This window comes from Oncorhynchus kisutch, linkage group LG20, assembly GCF_002021735.2.
Source record: "Oncorhynchus kisutch isolate 150728-3 linkage group LG20, Okis_V2, whole genome shotgun sequence".
Lineage (NCBI taxonomy): Eukaryota > Metazoa > Chordata > Actinopteri > Salmoniformes > Salmonidae > Oncorhynchus > Oncorhynchus kisutch.
In genome coordinates this window covers 39,532,477-39,549,626 of record NC_034193.2, presented here as the reverse complement: position 1 = coordinate 39,549,626, position 17,150 = coordinate 39,532,477, and the positions used below count along the sequence as shown (strand labels likewise).

The window sequence follows — 17,150 nt, the reverse complement described above, 5'->3', positions numbered from 1 at the left end:
CAACCGACCCACAATTATCTACTTTGGTCTCCATATCGACTCCTAGTATTAATTACCCACAGGCACCTCCTGTAGGTCTGAAATGGTTAAATAAGTATTGGAAATGTGGTAAAAATTCCACGTGGGCTACAACAAGGTGGCGCTATTATTGCTATATATTTTTTTTTTTAAACATTTATTTCACCTTTTATTTAACCAGGTAGGCCAGTTGAGAACAAGTTCTCATTTACAACTGCGACCTGGCCAAGATAAAGCAAAGCAGTGCGACACAATCAACAACACAGAGTTACACATGGAATAAACAAACATACAGTCAATAACACAATAGAAAAAGTCTATATACAGTGTGTGCAAATGGTGTGAGGAGGTAAGGCAATAAATAAGCCATAGTAGTGAAGTAATTACAATTTAGCAAATTAACACTGGAGTGATAGATGTGCAGATGATGTGCAAGTAGAAATACTGGTGTGCAAAAAAAGTAAATAAAAACAATATGGGGATGAGGTAGGTAGATGGGCTGTGTACAGCCGCAGCGATCGGTAAGCTGCTCAGATAGCTGATGCTTAAGGATAGTGAGGGAGATAAGTCTCCAACTTCAGCGATTAAAAAAAATATATATATATATATATTAAAAAAATGCAATTCGTTCCAGTCATTGGCAGCAGAGAACTGGAAGGAAATGAGAGATACCTGCTGGAGCGCTTGCTACGGGTGGCTGTTGTTATGGTGACCAATGAGCTGAGATAAGGTGGAGCTTTACCTAGCACCTAGCAAGGACTTATAGATGACCTGGAGCCAGTGGGTCTGGCGACGAATATGTAGCGAGGGCCAGCCGGCGAGAGCATACAGGTTGCAGTGGTGGGTAGTATATGGGGATTTGGTGACAAAACGGATGGCCCTGTGATAGACTACATCTAGTTTGCTGAGTAGAGTGTTGGAGGCTATTTTGTAAATGACATGGCCAATGTTGAGAATCAGTAGGGAAGTCAGTTTTACGAGGGCATGTTTGGCAGCGTGAGTGAAGGAGGCTTTGTTACGAAATAGGAAGCTGATTCTAGATTTGGTTTTGGAGATGTTTAATATCTGGAAGGAGAGTTTACAGTCTAGCCAGACACCTAGGTATTTGTAGTTGTCCACATATTCTAAGTCAGAACCGTCCAGAGTAGTGATGCTAGTCGGGCGGGCGTATGCGGGCAGCAATCGGTTGAAAAGCATGCATTTAGTTTTACTAGAGTTTAAGAGCAGTTGGAGGCCACAGAAGGAGTGTTGTCTGGCATTGAAGCACATTTGGAGGGTTGTTAACACAGTGTCCAAAGAAGGGCCAGATGTATACAGAATGGTGTTGTCTGCATAGAGTTGGATCAGGGAATCACCCTGATCCACCGCAGCAAGAGCGGCATCATTGATATACAGAGAAAAGAGTCGGCCCGAGAATTTAACCCTGTGGTACCCCCATAGAGACTGCCAGAGATCCGGACAACAGGCCTTCTGATTTGACACACTGAACTCTGTCTGAGAAGTAGTCGGTGAACCAGATAAGGCAGTCATTTGTGAATCCAAGGCTGAGTCTGCCGATAAGAATACGGTGATTGACAGAGTCGAAAGCCCTGGCAGGTCGTTGAAGACAACTGCACAGTACTGTCTTTTATCGATGGCGGTTATGATATCGTTTAGTACCTTGAGCGTGGCTTTCCTAACTGACTGAGTGTATTGGTTCCTGACTTCCCTGAAACGTTGCATATCGCGGGGACTATTAGATGCTAGGCGGAGCTTTACCTAGCAAGGACTTATAGATGACCTGGAGCCAGTGGGTCTGGCGACGAATATGCCACAGGGTGTTTTTGTGCTGTTCGAGTGCAGTCAGGTCTGGAGTGAACCAAGGGCTATATCTGTTCTTAGTTCTACATTTGTTGAAAGGGGCATTATTTAAGATGGTGAGGAAATTACTTTAACCTCAGTGAAAATGCAGAGCGCCAAATTCAAATAAATTACTATAAAAATCCAACTTTCATGAAATCACACATGCAAGATAGCAAATTAAAGCTAGACTTGTGAATCCAGCCAACATGTCAGATTTCAAAAAGTTTTTTGGGTGAAAGCAAACGATGCTATTATCTGAGGATAGCACCATAGTAAGTAAAGAGAGAGAAGCATATTTCAACCCTCCAGGCGCGACACAAAACGCAGAAATAAAAATATAATTCATACCTTTAACGAGCTTCTTTTGTTGGCACTCCAATATGTCCCATAAACATCACAAATGGTCCTTTTGTTCGATTAATTCCGTCGATATATATCCAAAATGTAGATTTATTTGGCGCGTTTGATCCAGAAAAACACCGGTTCCAACTTGCGCAACGTGACTACAAAATATCTTAAAAGTTACCTGTAAACTTTGCCAAAACATTTCAAACTACTTTTGTAATACAACTTTATGTATTTTTTAACGTAAATAGACGATCAAATTGAAGACGGGATGATCTGTGTTCAATACAGGAGGAAAGAAATCTGTAGCTAGCTTTCTGGTCATGCTCCTCTATTTAACAATACACTTCAAGTTACCCTCGTTCAAGATGGCCGTACTTCTTCATTACACAAAGGAAAAACCTCAACCAATTTCTAAAGACTGATGACATCTATTGGAAGCGATAGGAACTGCAAGAAGGTCCCTTAGAAATCTGGATTCCCAATGAAAACCCATTGAAAAGAGTGTTTTCTTTAGGTCAATCTGAATGGTTTGTCCTCGGGGTTTTGCCTGCTAAATAAGTTCTGTTATGTTCTGACATGATTCAAACAGTTTTAGAAACTCCAGAGTGTTTTCTATCCAAATCTACTAATAATATGCATATCTTATCTTCTGGGGATGAGTTGCAGGCAGTTGAATTTGGGCATGCATTTCATCCGGACGTGAAAATACTGCCCCCTGTCACCAGAAGTTAAAGAACGACCAGGCATCCTCTACTGACGGGATAAGGTCAATATCCTTCCAGGATACCCGGGCCAGGTCGATTTAGAAAGGCCTGCTCGCAGAAGTGTTTTAGGGAGCGTTTGACAGTGATGAGGGGTGGTCGTTTGACCGGGGACCCATAGCGGATGCAAGCAATGTGGCAGTGTTCGCTGAGATCCTAATTTGAAAACAGCAGAGGTGTTTTTGGAGGTAAAGTTGGTCAGGATAATATCTATGAGGGTGCCCATGTTTACGGATTTAGGGTTGTACCTGGTGGGTTCCTTGATAATTTGTGTGAGATTGAGGGCATCTAGTTTAGAGTGCAGGACTGCCGGGGTGTTAAGCATATCCCTGTTTAGGTCACCTAACAGATCGAACTCTGAAGGTAGATAGGGGGCAATCAATTCACATATGGTGTCCAGGACACAGCTGGGCGCTGAGGGGGGGGGGGGGTCTATAAGAGGTTGAAACAGTGAGAGACATTTTTCTGGAGACATTAATTTTTAAAATTAGAAGCTCGAACTGTTTGGAGTAAGACCTGGAAAGTATGACACAACTCTGCAGGCTATCTCTGCAGTTGATTGCAACTCCTCTCACGGAAAATGTTGTAGTTTGGGATCGAAATCTCAGAATTTTTGGTGGCCTTCCTAAGCCTGGATTCAGACACGGCAAGGACATCAGGGTTGGTGGAGTGTGGTAAAGCAGTGAGTAAAACAAACTTAGGGAGGAGGATTCTGATGTTAACATGCATGAGACCAAGGCTTTTACGGTTACAGAAGTCAACAAATGAGAGCACCTGGCGACACGTAGGGCCTTGGTTAACCTCCACATCACCTGAGGAACAGAGGAGGAATAGGATGAGGGTACGGCTAAAGGCTATCAAAACTGGTTGTCTAGTGTGTTGGGGACAGAGAATAAAAGGAGCAGATTTCTGGGCGTGGTAGGATAGATTCAGGGCATAATGTACAGATGGGTAGGGTGCGGGTACAGGAGGTAAACCTAGGCTTTGAGTGACGATAAGAGAGGTTGCATCTCTGGATGCACTAGTTATGCTGGGTGAGGTCACCACTTGTGGGAGCTGGGACAAAAGAGGTATCTGAGGCATGTTGAGTGGGACTAGGGGCTCCGCAGTGAACTAAAACAATGATAACTATCCTAAACAACAGTATACAAGGCATTAGAGAGAGACATAAAAAGAGGCATAAAGCAATCACAGGTGTTGATTGGGAGAGCTAGCTAAGTCAACAACGGTTAAGACAACAGCTAATCAGCTAAGACAACAACAACAGGTAAAATGGCGATGAATGGGCAGAAAGGGTCAGTTAACTATACACAGGGCCTGAGTTCAAGGCTGGGGCCGACAGATAAACAAAATGGAGTACCGTGATTAATGAACAGTCCAGCAGGCATCAGCTATGTAGCCAAGTGATCATAGGGTCCAGTGAACAGCAATAGATGAAACAGGGAAGCCGCTAGGTAGTCGTTACTACGCTAGCAAGTGGGAGACACCGCTTTCAAAAAAAAGTTAGCAGGTTGGGGCTAGTAGAAGCGTCTGCTCCGACGTCCGGCAAAGGCCGGTTGAGGGCACAACGGATGGAATTACGTCGGCAGATCAGTCGTGATGGAACGGCGGGGGCTCTGTGTCAACAAAGGGTCCAGGCCATTTGGCAAAAGAGGTATTGTAGCTGGAGTAATTTCGTTTGCTAGCTGGGAGATGCGCCTGGCTCGCGGCTAACTGGTGCTAGCTTCGGGACAAGGGCGTTAGCCACTATAGCCACTCGGTAGCAGCGATGATCCGATGCAAAGGTCCAGAGCTTACGGCAAGAATCCGGTGGTGTAGTTGATTCTAGTCGTGTTAGTGAAGAGTCCGGGAGGCATCAGCTGTGTAGCCGAGTGATCATAGGGTCCACTGAGCAGGCCTGGAGATGGACCTGGCTCAAGGCTAGCTTTGGGGCTGGGCCACTCAGTGGTGGCAGCTAGCTAGCTGCAACGATCAGGAGTAATGGTCCAGGGCTTAAGGCAGAAATCCGGTGTTTTAGTGGAGAAAAACAATCCGATATGCTCAGGGTTGATAACGCGCTGTGCAGGCTGGCAAGTATTATCCAGGCTAAAAGCGGCTGGTGTCTGTGCTAAAGGTAAAGGCCGCTTCTGATGGAGGTTCTAGCTATAAGGTCTAAAAATAGCAGATCCGTATCACATTGGATGAGGCGGGTTGCCGGAAGGTATATTTAATTTTAAAAAGGAAGAAGAGATTTAAAATATATACAAAAAGATGAAAAATACAAAATTTACACGAGAGAATGACAAACGAAGTCTGCACTGCTACGCCATCTTGGAATATTGCTAATCATTCAATTTTTTTTTATTTTTTAGATCTAGGCCTACAAGAAGAGACCAGGGCTATGGGCAAATTAACCCTAGTGGGTTAATTTACAATTGTTAATATAGTGTTTCCCGAGTCTTTGTATTCTAATCTGTGTTTTCTGTGAATTATAGCTTAGCCTCTGACCTGCGTTCTGCATTGTTGACAGTGATGTCCCCTTTGTGTGTGTTTGTTTACAGAGCGAGATTCCAGTGGGAATAAAGTCTGGAAACTACAATAGGGTAAGGCGCTCTCTCCCCAGATACACAGATGGCATTCACTCAACAGTCATTCAACTGTAATGAATACAAACACACTCTACAAACACATTAAAATTAAAGGAAAGAGAATGTACCATATGCACTCTCAATTTTCATGCAATATGGCCAAGAAACAGGAGTGTACTTACTATGTTTTAAAAGAATTAGGGCAAAGGAGTAAGTTAAACAGATTATACTGTGTAAATGTATGGTTGGAAGAATGTATTATAGTTGAGGGGGGGTAAGCGAGGGACATGATTGTTGGCAAACACTTGGGTCGTGTTCAGTAGGCTTGAAAAGGAGTGAAACAGGTGGGTACTATCTGATTTTTCTCCAATTACCAATGCTTGTTTTTGTTCTCTTCTACAGAATGTTTTGATACAGTGTGCACTAATGAACACAACCCTGGTATAGTGCCTTATGTTTGTCTTGTAATGACAAGTGTTTGTTGGATATCTGGACTGATTGCCAGTCAAGGTCAAATCCTGCTGTATCTTTAGTTAGTGGGAAAAGGTAATGTTTCGACACATCGGTTGAGCTAGGGGTAGTTACATGGCTATAGCTACATTATGTGCAGGGCAAGGTTTGTTTTTCAACTTTAATGAAATCAGCCACATCTCACAGATTTTCGACCAACAGCGTTTAGCCAGACAGCTCATCTGGCTTGACCTCCCGAGGCCTCTGCTTCCTTTATTGTGTGGTCTGTTGCGTGAGGATTTTTGCCACATCACCCCCAGTGTTAGGGGTTAGCACTAAGTGTGCTACTGGAGACGTGTTAGGCAAAAGGCAGATTAAATTCGCAGTTAGCGCTGTGGTGATGCTCTCCCACAGCTGAAGGCTAGAGACGCTATGTGGTTGGCGACGTGACCATGCCATAGGACAAAGCACAGCAGGTGCTTGTGTGTGAGGTCATGAAGAAACATTAGCTGACTGCACATCAGAGTTGTTTATTTAGCTTTTTATGCTTCGTGGCATGTGGCGTTAGCTTAACCATTTTCTTTAGCCCCTCCGGTATTTTTTCTTGACTGACTTTCCATTTAAAAAGATTAATCCTATTGCAGACAGTGTGTGCAGAGCTCGAGTTGAAGTATACAGAGTAGGGAGCCCTGTATGATGGATTTAGCCTAGCCTAATTGATAACAAAGATGGGTCGTTCCATTTGATTTTTATCACCTTTTGACTGCATCCCTTTTGATTTTAACAAAACTTTGAATACATATTTGTCCATGGTCGAAGTGGTCAGAAAGTAGCTTTTTGGACTTGAATGCCAAAACATTTAGGAGATAATGGTGCTCAAAGATGACCCATGTTGCATACCCCACCCTACCATGAGACATCCATGTCTTCATCACTGGAAAAGATAAAAGGTTGAGTTTGATATAATTTAAACGCTTATAAACAGGGTTGTCAAACTATTGTATAATTTCTTGACAAAGATATATACATTTATTTTAACCTATGTTGTATCTTAGACCCGATTTTACATAATCTGAGGTGTTTGTGTTGTGCCCGCCACAGCATGCTCTTGAATACAGGTTGAGTGTCATGTTTTGGGTGATAAATTATTTTAAATGGGAATACAATTGAAATGTCAACTTTCAAATAAATGGTAGCACAAGGATGGTTGGAGGTCCACACATCAGAGACTTAAATAAGAATATCAGCTGTTTTAAATTATACTGTCAATGTTCTATTGGAAACCTATTGAAATCATAGAAATATAGATAATAGAGTAGACATTCCCATTTAAATTGACTTTTGATGGTGGGTGGACTGGTGGCCATCTTTGTGGTAGTAATTGGAAGTATACATTTAAATTCAATTAACATTTAAATGATGTACCAGCTAAATTTTAATGTACTAGGGTTTGAGCAGTATCCAGATTTTCATACCTTCACACCGTGCTTGTGCCATCCTGGGATATACGGTATTACCGGTAGTGCACATAAGGGGCGCTATGAATTTTTTTTCTTCAAACGTACAAAAAAAGTCCAAAAAACATCACTTACCAGAATGCTAGCAAGTACTATGGAATTATTATAGTGGATGCTAGGTAAATGCTAATGAACGCATGCAAACATTTACTACTAGGACAGACAACCCAGCTCATAAAGTTATGCAAGTATCTCAAAACACAGTTTGCAGCACGCACAAAACAAAAATTAGGCAGCCGGGATCTTAATACAGGAGGGGATTGTCTCTGCTGCTCTTACCAAGAACCTTGAAGCAAGCTAACATTAGCAAGTTATCAAAATGAACAAGTTAGCAAAAACCCAGCTGGATAGAATTTATTTGGCACATCATAGATAGTTAAGTTAATAGTTATAGGATATATAGCTGGCAAACATTAGTAGTAAATCTACAAGTGTAACTTGATCACCTCACTTAAGTTGCGCAGCAGCAGTGACTCACCCGTTTTGTTAGTTGTGCTTCTTTGTAAACAAACACACGTGACTGGCTCAAACCGCTGTTTTGGGAAACTAGTACCGGTAAGCTTCATAATGATGAAAAATGATCTAACAGGCGAAATTATGAACACGATCTTCTTTATCTATTACGTAGTGGACAAGTTGACTGCAGGTATTTATTTAAAAAGTAATACTATTCAAAGGCCAAAAACCGTCACTTACCACTATGCTAACAAGTACTAAGGGATCCTCATGGAGAATGCTAACAAAATAATAACAAGCGCATTGCAAACATTTTGTACATTTTCTGACCTAAACTATACAAGTAACTCAAACGCTACTCACAGTTTGTTGCATGCAGGGTTGCCACTTTAGTTTTAGAAGTGGGGGTATACAACCTAAAGCTCATTTCCGTGTACACAATTCAATATGCCGTCTCTATTTAGAACAAAAAGTAAGCAAAAATGCCCACAGTCATCAAGCTAGGTAAGAGATCATTATTAAATATGTTTAAGTGATTAGTAAGACTGAACTAGATCAGATGTAATTCAATAATAAATATTGTGTTGCACCTAACATATGGACAACTTGAAAAAACAGACTTTTGATTTCTATATTAGACATCCTATCAGACTGACCAGCCAGCCCTGGCCGCCTGCATGCCCGACCCCCACCAGTCTAGTCTATAACTCATCTCTCTCCCAACACAATTTCCTTCCCATTTCACACCTTATTTTAATTGCCACAGGAAACATACACATACACCTCAAATATACAGCAACTCTTCCATATAATTAATCTCATAGGACTAATAGTACTGTAGAGCTCTTTTTACTTGTGCACAATATAGCTGGGTTGCCCAGTCTTGTCCCTAGGGGTCCAACATCCTGCAGCTCCCCAACCCAACACACCCCTCTCAGCTTTAGGATCTTAGTGAAACATTAATTATTGGGTTTGTTTGTGTTAGGCTGAGCAGGACTGAGCAGCCCAGCAGCTAGGGATTGCCTAAATAGGTATCTCCCTTGACGTGGGTATGTTTTCAATACAGACTCCTTTGTCGTACTGTCATCCCTATAAGGCATCTAGACCTTATGAGAGTTGCCCAATATACTCCTAATCGTATGATAAATCAAATCCGATACATACATTGCATTTGGAAAATATTCAGACCCCTTGATTTTGTTCCACATTTTGTTGCGTTACAGGCGTATTCTAAAATTGATTACATTGTTTTTTTTCTTCATCAATCTGCACACAGTACCCCTTAATGACAAAGCAAAAACAGGTTTGTAGAAACGTTTGCTAATGTATTAAAAATAAAAAAAACTATCACATTTTACGTAAGTATTCAGACCCTTTACTCAGTACTTTGTTGAAGCATCTTTGGCAGCGATTACAGCCTCGAGTCTTCTTGTGTATGATGTTGTATTTGGGCAGTTTCTCCCATTCTTCTCTGCAGATCTTCTCAAGCTCTGTCAGGTTGGATAGGGTGCGTCGCTGCGCAGCTATTTTCAGGTCTCCAGAGATGTTCAATCGGGTTCAAGTCCAGGCTCTGGCTGGGCCACTTAAGGACACTCTGAGACCACTCCTGCATTGTGGCTGTGTGCTTAGGGTTGTTGTCCAGTTTGCCCCCAGTCTGTGGTCCTGAGCGCTCTGGAGCAGGTTTTCATCAAGGATCTCGCTCTACTTTCACCTTAGGGATGGTGCCAGGTTTCTTCCAGATGTGATGCTTGGCATTCAGGCCATCTTGGTTTCATCAGACCAGAGAATCTAGTTTCTCATGGTCTGAGAGTCCTTTAGTTGCCTTTTGGCAAACTCCAAGCGGGCTGTCATGTGCCTTTTTACTGAGGAGTGGCTTCCATCTGGCCACTCTACCATGAAGGCCTGATTGGTGGATTGCTGCAGAGATGGTTGTCCTTCTGGAAGGTTCTCCCATCTCCACAGAGGAACTCTGGAGCTCTGTCAGAGTGACCATCGGGTTCTTGGTCACCTCCCTGACCAAGGCCCTTCTCCCCTGATTGCTCAGTTTGACCAGGTGGCCAGCTCTAGGAAGAGTCTTGGTAGTTCCAAACTTCTATTTAAGAATGATGAGGCCACTGTGTTCATGGGGACCTTCAATGCTGCAGACATTTTTTGGTACCCTTCCCCAGATCTGTGCTCTGACACAATCCTGTCTCGGAGCTCTACAGACAATTCCTTCGACCTCATGGCTTGGTTTCTGCTCTGACATGCAGTGTCAACTGTGGGACCTTATATAGACAGGTGTGCCTTTCCAAATCATGTCCAATCAATTGAATTTACCATAGGTGGAATCCAATCAAATTGTAGAAACATCTCAAGGATGATTCATGGAAACAGGATGCACCTGAGCTCAATTTCGAATCTCATAGCAAGGGTCTGAATACTTATGTAAATACGGTATTTATGTTATTTTTAATAAATTAGCAAAAATGTCCCAAACTTTTTTCACTTTGTCGTTCCTGTGGATTGTGTGTAGATTGATGAGGAAAAAAATATTTAATCCCTTTCAGAATAAGGCTGTAATTTAACAAAATGTGGAAAAAGTCAAGCCGTTAGAATACTTTCCAAATGCACTGTAACTTGCCATTGTGGTAGGATAACTAACCTCCCAATTAATGGCAATACATTTCTTTGCCGCTACAAATGCTTGGGAGTCCCATAGGGCGGTGCAGCGTCATCCGGGTTTGGCCGGTGTAGGTTGTCATCTTAAGTAATAATTTGTTCTTAACCTTTTATTTAACTTTATTTAACAAGTCAGTTAAGTAAAATACCATAACATATGCAAATATGTCTCCTTTTGTGTTGTACACGTCCAGCAGAGGAATGACATTTCCGAGTGCATGGAATTCAGTTTCACTGGCATATAGTACGTTCTGTGAATGGCCTTAAACTGCAGTAATTGATGTCTGAGATGGTATGAACATGACTGGGCATTCAAACATATCTGTATCCATTCATCATCATCAATAGCTTCTACTAGGTCTTCCTCACATTTTTGTTTTAGATGTTTTGTGTCATCGGGAAAAAGACTTGATACAGTTTGAAATCAACTTTGGACGTTTGTCAGACTGCCTTAATATAGCATCTGGCTGGTCCGGTGTTTGCTGCACAGAGAGAATAAAGTGTTGCAACTGCAAAAATGCACCTCACCTCCATCACAGACTGGTCTTCCCTGGCTGCCTGACCCTGCTGATACCCCTGTCACCATCTGATCCTCCTAAAATGAGGCATTACATAGAATTACCTTGGTGTCCATTCATGCATTATATTATCCAAGAATATAATCAATGGTTGAATAATTGAAAACACCATTATTCCCAGATCCCAGACTGTAACCTAAACTTAAGCTGCTGTCCTGTAGCTACTGTAGGTCTACCCAGCAATTCAATATTTAACTTTGTATCATTCACTGATATTGTTAATATACTGTAAAATTCACCTGAGCTCCGTAGACATGTCTGACCTAGGGCTGTGGCAGGCATGAAATTTTATCGGCCGGTGATTGCCAAGCAAATATCTGTAGGTCACACAGGTAATTGACAAATACACATTTAGCATCTCCTGGCTTCTAATAAATCCATGTAATATAGCCTACATCTTCACAATAAATCCATTATTTATTTTGGACAGGTCTGAAGAAGCATGATATGAAGAGAATAGCTTACTCTGAGTTGTCCTTCTGTCAGGTCCTGATATGGCTATGCCAAATGGCTGTGGGCTACACTAGTTAATTTAGCATTATTTTACAGTATGAAGAATACAATTGAACAAAGCTAAATAAAAATATAAATATTGTCTTCAAATGATTTGAGAGAGTGCGCACATGCAGCTATTTGTGTTGAGCGGTTAACAAAGAAATAGCTACTCCTATATGCTTAATTTAGAGTTATTAATGTAACTTTAGTTGTTCTACAAACGTTGGGCTATATGTTTCGATTTTTAATACATTGGATTCTAATGATGATTGGAAAAAAGTAGCTTGACATGCATGAACTCTGCCTTGTTTTTTGCGTAGGCTGTACACACTCCAATAGTCTCTCATTCCCAATTTGACACCCACTTGATAATGTCTCGAATTTCACGGCTGGGCCGTAATGCACCCTAACTTAATCTATGCCTTTTGCGGCCCGGAGTGCTGCTTTGTGCCCTTGTCACTGAGTGTGCTGCGCAATGGAAGCCCTTTCACTCACATGGCTCTCCGTCACACGATCAGGTCTTTCTCACAGGCAACAAATGAAGATGGACACATTGGAGACGCATATGCTTGTCTTTATCCAATTCCGAGGTGCATATTGGGAAAAAGAATCCACATTTACTTTGTCAGCCAAAGAGATGAGTAGGCCTAACGAACAGCAAAAGCACTATCCTATGGCAATCTACTGTCCCCCATAGTACAAAAGTTGATCTATTCTATTCCAGGAATAAATATTCCATACATAGTCTGGGACAGTTGTGGGATGCGACCGATCACAGATTAATACAACCACTAGCATCAAAACACCTTTTTATGCAATGTGGCTGACGCAACAACACATTTAGCTCAAAATGTTGATAAACTATTATGCTGTTTCTTCACATTATAGGCGCAGCAATGCGCACATGGTAGTAGGCTATAAGCATGAATGTTCCATTAGCGGAAAACACCGTTATCGAAAGTGACCGCAAATGCGATTTATGCATGTAATGCAATTAAGCTTGTATTATAAAGGTGCATTTTTATGGTGAAAATGATCTTCCCTAAACTTGAAACTCATGCGCTGCTTATTTTTATGGTGTTAGGAAGTTAGGCTTTACGCCCCCTGTAAAGCAGATGAATGTGCTTAATTTTAAGAAGTTATTTGGCCACTTTAGTTGTGATACAAACCTTATTAAAACAGTCTCATGTAGCCTAGCCCATAGGCCTATGTTTAGAAAAAGTTGTAAAAAAGAAGCCAGTTTCTTATGCTGGGCATCATTCACAAGTGATAGGCTAGTATTGTCACCCATCATACTTTTCTTGATTTAATCTGGTCTTACATATGCAAAATAATATATGTGTGACATTTGTTTTGATTTAGAATGGACCATTATCATGCACCTGTTTCGAAACCGGGGCAGTGGGAAAAAATACATGTCATCTATGCACTTAAATAGTGAATGGAGGATGCTTTTCTCCGTGGTTTATTTTCATACCAGCCAGGTAGGCTATTCTCCTGTTGTAAATATAAGCAATGTGCTTAATATTAGGATGAGATCCTCCTTTTTTAAATTATTAGCGGCCATCACTCTTTTCTTCCGCAATTGCAAAGCCTATAAAAATGTTACGCAACATGAGCTTGTGGAATGAAGTGTTTGATTAGATTTTTAAATACATTTGCATTGATGTCAGAGTGGTTTAGAGTTACAGTAGAGTGCCTGAGTACCAGGCAGTTAGCAAGTTTGGTAGGCTACTAATGACCAGCAGCAGCATCAGAGCTTGGAGAAGCCTAATTACAGTGGCTAAACGGTCATGTGGAATTTGACTGCCTTCATGACTCGTGACCGCCAGTGTGGCAGTAATACGGTCACTTCAACAGCCCTAGTCTGACCCTGCTGGGGCCCCTGTCACCATCTGATCCTGCTAAGACATGATGAGCATAGTGTTGTGTACTGACTGCACTAGAGGGCTGCCTGCGGGTCCCGACAGACATCATTGCGGCTCGATCTGGAGGGGGTGGTCAGAAAGACTAATATGGGATGAAAATATTTTTGTGGTCCCACAGATCAGTCCTCTTTCTGCTTTGTATGCGTTAGGTAGGCTATTGCATTAAAACCATGTTTTTGTATTATTATTATTCACACACCCAGAATTCGCTGCTTCAACTTCAGTAGCCTACCTCTGCTAGTTGGGAATGAGAGTTCAAGTGCGCCTAGTAAGTGTGGTCTAATTGAAATAGAGTAGGCTTCCTATGTGGGCGGAGTTAACTTGAATGTAAAATTAACTTCAATCTGATTAGACTGGTTTACTACAGTTTCTGTAAATAAATAAATATTGATAATGGAAAGAAGTGGAGGGCGCTCAACCAACGTAAGTCGAAATGCAATCAAAAAAATGTAATCCTCATTGAAAAGAAAAGGCACAACGCGCGCGTGGGTTAGGCTACTATAGTGAGTGAGCGAGCGTTGCGCCTTTTCATTTTCAATATGTATTGGTTACCCATTTCTTTGTCTCTGCCGGCAAATCATCCTCCTAAAAGGTAGGCTATATCATATAGGCTTATGCAAAGCATAGCAAGTGTCGCTGTCATCATTCTTGTTGCTTCCAGTTCATTAGTCATACCTGCGAGATCAGGTGTGCGTGTGGTCTCAATTAAATAGAGTAGGCTATAGCCTATACATGGGCGGAAAAATACAGGCAGTTATCTTTCCAAGCAAATGTACTTCCTAAACAAGCCTATGGTTAGGCTATAGTTTTCTACATTGTGTAGAAATAGGCCTAAATATTGATCACCCATATTTCTCCATCTGAAAATCTTCCCACTCCTAAAAGAGAAATTGCAAGTCTCTCCAACTCTGCTTTCCTCAAACTACATCTAGCATATTGGCTGATATAGCCCAGTAATACAAATCACATTTTATTTGTCACATGTGCCAAATACAACAGGTATTTCACCTTACAGTGAAATTATTTACAAGCCCTTAACCAACAATGCAGTTTAAAAAAATACCCACAAAAAAATAAGAACAAGAAAAAAATAGAGCAGCACTAAAATAACAATATCAAGGCTATAAAGGGGGTACCGTGGTAATATGTACATGTAGGTAGAGTTATTAAAGTGACTATGCATAGATAATAACAGAATAGTAACAGCAGTGTAAAAGAGGGTGGGGGCAATCCATATAGTCTGGGTAGGCATTTGATTAGATGTTCAGGAGTCTAATGACTTGGGGGTAGAAGGGGTTTAGAAACCTCTTGGATCTGTACTTGGCGCTCCGGTACCGCTTGCCGTGCGGTAGCAGAGAGAACAGTGTGGCGAAATCTGCTCGGAGCCTTCACCGTGCGCTGCCACTTTAAGAGCGCATGAGCAGTAAGGAAGGAGGAGATAAAGAGAGCTCGTTCAGCTCTTTGGGGAGGGGCTCTTGGGTGGCGCGACAGTTTGATTGTGTGTGCTGTGCTGCAGAAGTTTTGTTTGTTTTCAGCGTGTGTAGTTTATAGAGTATATAACACAATCATCGGTGTAATCGCTCTAGGTCGTGGTTGTTTTCGTTTGGGACCGCGCCCGTTATGGATCGCATGAATTAGTAGCAACATGGTTGCGAAGCTTTACCATACAAACCAACAAACCATCGGACAGTCAGACAGTACACCTGCACGCCTGAAGACCACAGCTAAGATCTCTCATCTTTTTCTCTTTCTCTTTCCTCTCATTCCAGTGCTTTACCCTGCAACAGACTCTCTATTTTTCAAATGCACTTCCCATTGAAGTTCATTAGAGCTGGACTATTATTTCCCTGCCAGAAGTGTTTGGAGGGACATTTTAGTAGGTTGCTTGCAAGTTGTATATTATGTGAACTGTATTGAGGTGGGGTGTACTAATGACATGTGGCCGTGAAGACTGTGGACATTTTTAAGGCCTTTGTTGTGTCGATGAACACCCCCCACATTCATACCCTATGCACTCATCCACTAGAAAATAATAATACAGATGATTGCAAATCCTATGTTGATGACTGGGTTCGTTCTTGTATGAAGTTGCTGTTGAATTGCTCTGCCATTATTAGTATTAGTATTATTGTATGAGGTATTCTTGTTTGGGTTACCCCTGTGTTGTGATGTGGGTTTTATATGGTGTGTATTCTCTTTTCTCTCCACTGGTTATCTGGTAAACAGGCTACACTCTAGGCAGTCTCTTCTGCTGATGTGTGTGTGTCTGGTAGTGGTACTCTCTCTATTCTACTCTTTTCCTTTCGGCATGGTTAATACCTGCCTGGCGCCCGAACAAAATCTTTCTTTACCCTCTCTAATAAATACCGCTACAACAGTCTATGGACTAGGGTGGCTGGAGTCTTTGACAATTTTTAGGGCCTTCCTCTGACACCGCCTGGTATAGAGGTCCTGGATGGCAGTGGTTTCATTGTTTGATTCAGGTCTAGTGTGATTGAGAAGAAGAATAGCTAACGTTAGCCAACTTTTTGCCAGTTCTCTCTCTAACGGTACATTAACTGGTGAAAGCTAGCCAAGTTAATTTACTTCTGAAACGGGACAAAACAGAGGCTACAAAACCTTTCCATACAAACAACAGCTGTTAGATAGTGATATGAGGTAGCCATTATTACTATCTGACGGATAACTAGAGGCTAGAGCGGACCTGGCTGTGGTAGGTACTACTAGCTAGCGTAGCTTATTCATTCACCTCAGTCGAGAGGGAATGAAATATTAGCTAATGTTACTGTACATGTCAATTACAACACTAGCTCACTACTGCGAATAAACACTCGTTTTTTTCTGTTAAATTCAACAGCAGTTACCAGTTACCTAAATTCAACAGCAGTTACCTTGCCAGCTACATCAGTCAACTAAAGAGTAGTAATTTCTGCTCCGCTTGCTTTTTAAAACTCAGTGAAAGAACTCAGCCTACTCTTTGGTGTCTGCTGGGTCCTAAATCTAGCCGGCTGAACACTTCAAACAGCCTACCTGACAGCTGGGAGGCGTCAGCACACTGTCGCCGCTTTTTGTATAACATTGCAATGATGAAACGGTGACAGTTGAGCACCTGGTTGCATGCACAAAACTAATATTAGCCATCAAGTCCCTTGATCCAGGAGGGTATTCTCTGCTGTTACCATGCAAATGCTTGATTTTGGAAGAAGCTAACTACTTTTAACTCACAAGGCTCTCGTTGTGTGCTTGTAAACAAACCCCACGTGACTGGGGACTACTGTAAGCTAAATAATAAGGTGAAATGAAGAACGCAATGTTCTTTATCTCCTAACGTATTGCACAAGATGACCGCAGGTATTTACTTAAAGTAGCTACAAATATTCAAATGTATAAAGATTTTTTTTTTTTGAAAGGCATTGAAAAACCATCCTATGGATTTTTCCAAGTACGCCGGTATATATGGTATACCGCCCAAGCCTATATATTCAATTTATTTTATTTCCACATTACATTTTTCAAACATTTTAGTAAT

General features: G+C 41.6%; 1 protein-coding gene across 2 annotated transcripts in view; it reads left to right on the top strand.

The window, feature by feature from the left end:
• Positions 1-17,150, top strand: part of LOC109865658 (ERO1-like protein beta) — a 38,241-nt gene that overhangs the window by 7,137 nt on the left and 13,954 nt on the right. For both annotated transcript variants that reach the window (XM_020453992.1, XM_020453993.2), the window contains exon 4: positions 5,510-5,551. In XM_020453992.1, coding sequence (XP_020309581.1) covers positions 5,510-5,551 — 42 coding nt within the window. The remainder of the gene's footprint in view (positions 1-5,509; positions 5,552-17,150) is intronic.